This window comes from Danio aesculapii, chromosome 12 (assembly GCF_903798145.1).
Source record: "Danio aesculapii chromosome 12, fDanAes4.1, whole genome shotgun sequence".
Taxonomy (NCBI): Eukaryota; Metazoa; Chordata; class Actinopteri; order Cypriniformes; family Danionidae; genus Danio; species Danio aesculapii.
Genome location: NC_079446.1, coordinates 36,824,616 through 36,832,155, shown reverse-complemented (window position 1 = coordinate 36,832,155; position 7,540 = coordinate 36,824,616). Strand labels below are relative to the sequence as shown.

Genomic DNA, 7,540 nt, shown 5'->3' with positions numbered 1-7,540 from the left:
TCACACCATTTATTTTCCTTCCTCTCCCCTCCAGCACACACTGTACTGTCTGCAGCGGCGGCTCCCAGCGGACCTGAGCAAGTCTTATTTAAGGGCTTTGTTTCCTGCAGTCGGGCCCCAAAGCTCTCCGGCTCTCTGCTTTCTCTGGGCAGTGATTAATCAAACTCTCTCTCTACTCTTCCTCTCATCTGATAAAGCAGACTGCAGGAACAGAGATAAGATACTCACCCCCGCCAGTTCACCTTACTTTACACTTAGATGAAGAGAGAAGCCAGATACGCCAGTGTGTGTGTCCATTCTCTGCTTTTATTTCCCAGTATGTGTGTATTTCAATTCAACACCAGACACGACTTGGGATCACATTACTGTGAAATATATATATATATATATTTTTTTTTTTTGTACCCAACTGTTGCTTCACACACACAATGCACATTCACTCATAAGTACAGATCTGCAGCATACCATACTTCAGCAAATAAACAAAACAAAGATGAACAGTTTTCCAGGTGCACTTTAGTTTGGCACATATAAAAACATTCGCTTTGGATCTGCACTAATTACGTACAATAGTGTTCAAAGGTTTGAGGTCAGCACGATTTTGGTTTTCCAGCAAAAACACATTTGAGGGATTGTTCAGCCATCATCATTTACTCACTTGTTCTAAACCTGTTTGATTTTGTTGGACACAAAGTGAAGTTTCATAAACTAATTTCGAGAGGAGCACGTGATATGATTGAGCACGTCTGGCCACTCATTTGTAATCAGTAATAATCCAATCAGAGTGATCCTAGTTTACTATAAATGGATCATTTTATCCCTACTGTTCTATCTTCATTTGGAAGAATCCCCCCTTCCACCCCATCTCCTCCCTTTTCTAACGGAGGAGCTCTCGAGACCTACCTGATCTCGGATCTCCTGATATGCTTATCGACCGGGCGGGAGCCCTGGGCTCAAATATCTCCGAGCTCAGGGTTCTCTCCCGGGACAGCATGCCAAACCTGCTTTATACGCCAAGCATATCTAAGTGGGAACTCTTGAAAGAAGATATTTTGAAGAATGCTGGAAACCTGTAACTTGAATAGTTTTTGTTTTTCCTACTATGGAAGTCATCGGTTTTTAATTGCAACAGAAATAAATGAAGCTCTCAAAAGTTTGGAAATCACTTTTAAATTGAGAGTAAATGTTTGTTATTGGGTGAACAATTCCTTTAATATTCTTATCATTAAACCATATAGGTGACTTTTTCACAAGGAGCACAGTAATCGCTGAAACCGTGGTCTTTAGCCAATCATAAAATGCATATAAGTGCTATCAGCACTTGAGAGTGCAAAAAAAAAAAAAAGTGGCCGAAAGAGTTTAACATCTTGCATTTGAAGAAAACTCACACACAAACAGAAAACCTTAAACCCAAAAACAAAAGTATAGTGCAAATATTCACAATGCAGCCAAAACAGTAAGTTAATTGAGAACAAACCAGTAAAACTATTCAAATTGAAATCATTTTGGTGCGCTTTTTGCTGAATTTTTGTATTTGATTGCATTGTGAATGCGCATCTTCACACTGATTGATCGAAGGTGTTTTCTTTGCATGTATTTTCTTCACTAACAGTGTGGAAAACTCTCGGCCACTGCATTAAACTGGTAAAACAACATGAACACCTTTACTACCTGATGATACATTGAAGTCTTATGTATGCCAGAAATTGTACATAATTACTTTCAATCCACAGTCTGCAAATTGTCCGGAGCGCATTTACAGCAATTTGAAGCACCCAGCAAATACACAAGCAGACATCGTTTACAACCAATGGTGTAAAAACAAAAAAAAAAAAAAATTCTGGCTTCTACACAATTCCTTCATGTTGTCCTAACACAAATTAATTTATTGTGTTATACATTTAAGTAAGCATAAAAATTCAAGAATTGTGTTGATTCGGCTAGTTTTCAGAAAGTAGTTTTTTGAGTGAAAATGGAGGATGCACATTTTGTCTTGTTCATCAAAGTGACTCTTGTGCTTGTCCTGGATGCTGCAACCTACAGTATTTAAAAGAAATAAAACATACAAAAATTGAAGACTGACATATCATGTATTCCCGATGTTTGATACTCATGTGAATAAACTTGTGCTTCTGACTGTTGTGTACAAGCTCAGGAGTCTGTGCACAAAGGATAATCACTTAAGAGAAAATACAATAGCATAAAAGACTATTAAATCTTACTGACCTCTAACCTTTGAACAGTAGTGTAGCTAGTCAAAACGTTGACTTTAAACAGGATAGCTCGCCTAAAACTGACAATTGTGTGTTATTTAATCACCCTTTACATGTCTCAAACCTGTTTGTGGTTCTTTATATCTTCACAAGAGAAGATATTTTGAAAAATGTCAAAAACCTGTAATTATTCACTTAGTATTTTCTTTTCCTACTATGGCAGTCAATGGTTACAGAGTTCTAACATTTTTTTAAATATCTTCTTTTGTGTTGGGTTTGTAATCATTGACTACAATAGTAGGAAAAACAGTTCTTACATTTATTTTTAAATATCGTCTGTGATGTTGTTTATTTTTCTTACTATGGATGACAATGGTTACAGTCCTAATATTTTTTTTTTTAAATATCTTCTTTTGTGTTGTTTGTTTTTCCTCCATGGTAGTCAATGGTTACAGAGTTCTAACATTTTTTAAAATATCTTCTTTTGTGTTGTTTGTTTTTCCTCCATGGTAGTCAATGGTTACAGAGTTCTAACATTTTTTTAAATATCTTCTTTTGTGTTGTTTGTTTTTCCTCCATGGTAGTCAATGGTTACAGAGTTCTAACATTTTTTAAAATATCTTCTTTTGTGTTGTTTGTTTTTCTACTATGGTAGTCAATGGTTACAGAGTTCTAACATTTTTTTAAATATCTTCTTTTGTGTTGTTTGTTTTTCCTCCATGGTAGTCAATGGTTACAGAGTTCTAACATTTTTTAAAATATCTTCTTTTGTTTTTCTACTATGGTAGTCAATGGTTACAGAGTTCTAACATTTTTTAAATATCTTTTGTGTTCAACAGAAAATGGAAACTCTTAAAGGTTTATAACTACTTTAGGTTGAGTAAATGGTAAGTAAATATTCATTTTTGGGTGAACTATCCCATAAATAAAGAAACATTAGCCTGGTTCATACAATACAAAAATCTAATAAATAAAACAGTGTGCTATGCTACATGTATGATCTTATACTCCTTATAGCTTCTTGGTCTTCACAAAGTTTGTCGACTGCAATCGGAAATCACTTCAACAACAAATGTTTTGGGAAAGGCAGCAAGATGGCTGACATTTATGAGACATTTAAATACTTCCCTGCTTGGCAGAGTTAAAGATTTTTCGAGAATAGAATTTAAATAATCCTCTCACAGTCCCTCGCTTTCAAGGGTATTTCCACAAAATGTCCTCAATCTCCTAGAGGTTCAGTGCGACGCTCTTTCTCTTCCTAGAAGACTATATTTGCATTTAAAACAGCCGTTTCATAATGGACTCTGGAAGTCTTTTTAATGAGGTCGTTCCCATTTCCATATCCGTGTTTCCATGAACATTGGCTGAGAAGCATCTCGTCTGACTCTGAGGGCTTCGTTCAGACTATGACAGCGCCATCGGGCCGTGTGGATTATGGAGGGCGAGCGAGTCGGTCCTCTTTTGGCTCCTGCCACACACAAGCCTTGAGTTCTCCTGTGAGGAGCAGCGTGGTTCTGCTGTGCGTCTTCTGCTGTACTGTTGGTGTTTTTCAGCTCCAGCTGGCATTGTGCAGTTCGTCTCTGAGCCAGACGGGCAGAGGTTGACCCAGACGTTTCAGCATCCTGAGTAACTCCACGTTCTGCTCACGGTAATACTCAGACAGAAATGCCCTGGACTGTGAGATAGGAAAAAATTAAATTAAAATGCGAGTTAGATGCTCATATACAAATCTAAATCATGCTTTTATAAATCATAGTTTTAGTTATCTCAGTTCTGAGTCAAAATGATGCAGAAAATTAAATATGGATGCCATAATTCTAATAAATAAAGTCAACATTGAGTCAAAAATTGTAGATTAAAAAGCAGAAATTATCATCCTCCATACGTTTTGACTTCATATTCAAAGTGAAAAAAACTGATTTAAAATAAACATAAGATGGTAAAAAATGTTTTTTTTTATAAAATGAAGATGGCAATAAAAGGATTTAAAATAACAATAAGAGTAATAATTTTGAGATAAAAAGTAAATTTTAACAATAAAAATTGAGATAAAGACATACTGTGAAATTAGGACAGCCAAAAATTACGAGAAAGAAAGTCAGAATTGTAGAAGTCAAAAGGATGAAAAAATATATAAAAGTCATAATTATGAGCTAAAGACAAAATGATAACAATATAAATTATGAGACAAAAAGATCATGATACAAATAAAAAGTCAAAATCTCAGATAAATCTAATAATTCGTATTTCTTTGAGATTACGATCAATGAAATTTATCAAACATTTTATGACTTCAAACTATGAGATAAAAAAGTTCTAAAAGTCAAAACTTTTAAAAAGTAAAGATACTAAATCCTATTTATGTGCTGACTTTTTAATGATTTATCTTTTCTCTTCAGTGACAGAAACTGAATTCCTAAAATGTATCGTAAAAATAAAAAAATGATAAAACCGAAAAATAGATTAAATAAATGTTGTAATCACCCAGGAGAAACTTGTTTTAGTGTTCAGACTGCTCATTGAAGAAAATGATGTGACAATGCTGCAACAAACTCTGATCAGCTACAGTTCAGTTTGAGCTTCATTTTATTTTCTCTGATTTCAAAAACTCAACATAGAGATTCAAACAGCTTTCTCAAATGTGCTACTAATTACAGAGAGGAAAAGATGACTAAAATTTCACTTGCTATATCTGAAATGCGTTTTCTATTTTAGTTCAGTTCCAGTATTCATATCTGGAGATCTGATGCTGAGAAGCGAGTACCTCAAGGCTCATGTCGGGATATTTCCTTCCTTTGCTTTTTCCTAGACAGCGAGAGCGTCCTGCCTCTAGTTTCTGACACCAGAAACCTTTACTCTCATCAAACCTTTAAAGAGAGAGCAGAGGTTACTTCTATAATAATAATAAAAAAAATGAAAGGAATAACATTACTGCATTAAAAGAATGAAGATGCATTCATGTAACGACATTATATTACAAAACAACAAGTGGCTGTAAAATAACCACACACTGACCCTGAATTTTAAGAAAAGAAATGCAGTAGTTTCTCCCAGGTTAAGATGTGGTTGACTTTTTCTTCAGTAGAACATTAAAGAAGATTTGTTTTTGTAGCTTGATATTTCATCAATTGCTGCTAAAAGTCAGCTTGAGTTTCAAACAAACATGCTGATATTATTATTACTGATAATACCTTGAGGTAATATGAAGCAAAAAGATCAGTGTGTGAAAGAAACCTTTTTACAGATTCACAATGTCTGATATACATCATTGTGTGACTGGAAGTTCTTCGGTCATCATAAACATCTTCAGAACCATTTGCATAATGTTTTAAATAATGTTCATATTAATGAGGCTTCATAAGTCCTGTATCATTAGGAGCCATGTTTATTCATTTACTTTTACCTACTGTATATACCAGTGTTTCCCAACCCTGTTCCTGAAGGCACACCAACAGTCCACATTTTCAACCTCTCCCTAATCAAACACACCTGAATCAACTTATCATAACATCAGAAGAGACTCCAACACCTGAAGTTAATGGGTCAGAAAAGGGAGACATCCAAAATATGTACTGTTGGTGTGCCTCCAGGAACAGGGTTGGGAAACACTGGTATATACTATATGCTTTTTGACTCAAAATGACAAAAAAAAAAAACAAACAAACTTGAATTTACTGAATTGCCTTTAATGTTTTACTGAAGAAAAATGGAATCTTGGATACGTAGCTCAATAGTTAGTAAATGGTTAGTAAAAATGACTTTGTCTTTATATTCCGTGTTTACTATGAGCATTTTTTTTTACTAACCCTTTAAGACCACATTTTTATTTTGGAGCGTACTGTCCCTTTAAATAAGTTTTGACAAAATCTCAAGCATCATTTCTTAGCTACTTTGCGTGTTATTTTCTAACAAAATAAATATAACATTTTAAAGGGATAGCTCAACCAAAAATGAAAATCTACTCACTATTTACTCTCCCTCATACCTTTCAGAGTTTCTTTTTCTGTTGATCTATATAGGATCAAAATCCTTAAAAAATTTAATCGAAAAATAAGTGTGAATCAAAAAAATTGACACCATGTTTAAAAGCACAATGCGCAAAAGCAAAAACTAAATGCCAAATAAGAAACAACGAGGTCAAGTGATGTCCGCTCTACCTTCGTCTGATTGGCTAGAGGAGCGACTGTCAATCTCAACTAGTGCACCAATGATGACACTGAAGCCTGCCCGTGATTTAAATGAATTGCATCTTTCAAAACGCAAGCACAGAATGTGGGAACAAGAGCGAAGGACTGTAAAGCACACAAAACATTCAAATATCAGCGGGAAAACTGACTTTGTTTGCAATTAGGAAAACTTTGAATTCAGGTTTCAGTTTTATGCAATGCAATTCTAAACGCATTTTCATTTTTTGATTACATGACCTCTTTCTTATTCTGCAGTTAGTTTTTGCTTTTGCACGTTATAATTTTACATGCAATGTCAATTATTTGATTTACGCTTATTATATTTCAATCTGAGACCACTATACATTTGGTGGGATTTTGATCCCTTAGAACTCAAAAAAAGATATTTTAAAGAATGCTGAAAATCTGTAACCACTGACTTCCAAATAGGAAAAACATATACTATGGAAGTTAAAGGTTACAGGTTTCCAACTTCCTTCAATCCAAATAAATTTTGTGTTTAACAGAAGAAATAAACTCTTAAAGGTTTGAAACAAGGATAAGTAAACAATGACAGAATGTTCATTTTGGGGTGAACTATCCCTTTAACAAGTGTAATCTTTTTCTACATGAAATAAAATAGCCTTTAAAAGTGGAACTACGAGTTTTGAACTATGAGTTTCATATTTTTTTGATCTGCGATACTTTTGATACATTTTTGATTCCATGGAACACAAAAGAAGATAATTTGAAGAATGCTGAAAACCTGTAACCACTGACTTCCAAAAAGGAAAAACACATACTATGGAAGTTAATAGTAACAGGTTTCCAACTTTTTTCAAAATAGATTCATTTTGTTTTTAATAGAAGAAAGAAATACATGAAGGTTTGAAACAAGTAAACTGTAACAGAATATTCATTTTTGGGTGAACTACCCCTTGAACAAGTGTATCTTTTTAAAAAAATCTACACTACGTCTTTGCAAGTGAAAGTGTGAGTTTTGAACTATGAGCCTTATTATATTTCAGTCTATGACCGTGAACATTTGGCAGAATTTCATTGAACACAAAAGAAGATACTTTGAAAAATGCTGAAAATCTGTAACCATTGACTTCCAAATATGGCAAAAACGAAGGAAGTTAATGGTTACGGGTTTCCAAC

The 7,540-nt window shown here is 34.2% G+C and overlaps 1 protein-coding gene across 1 annotated transcript in view; it reads right to left on the bottom strand.

Moving 5' to 3' along the window:
• Positions 1-284: 284 nt before the first annotated feature.
• Positions 285-7,540, bottom strand: part of ndst2b (N-deacetylase/N-sulfotransferase (heparan glucosaminyl) 2b) — a 145,856-nt gene continuing 138,600 nt past the window's right edge. Inside the window, exons 14-15 of the mRNA XM_056469843.1 lie at positions 4,978-5,080; positions 285-3,888 (exon numbers count right to left, since the gene is read on the bottom strand). Coding sequence (XP_056325818.1) covers positions 3,763-3,888; positions 4,978-5,080 — 229 coding nt within the window. The 3' untranslated portion in view covers positions 285-3,762. The remainder of the gene's footprint in view (positions 3,889-4,977; positions 5,081-7,540) is intronic.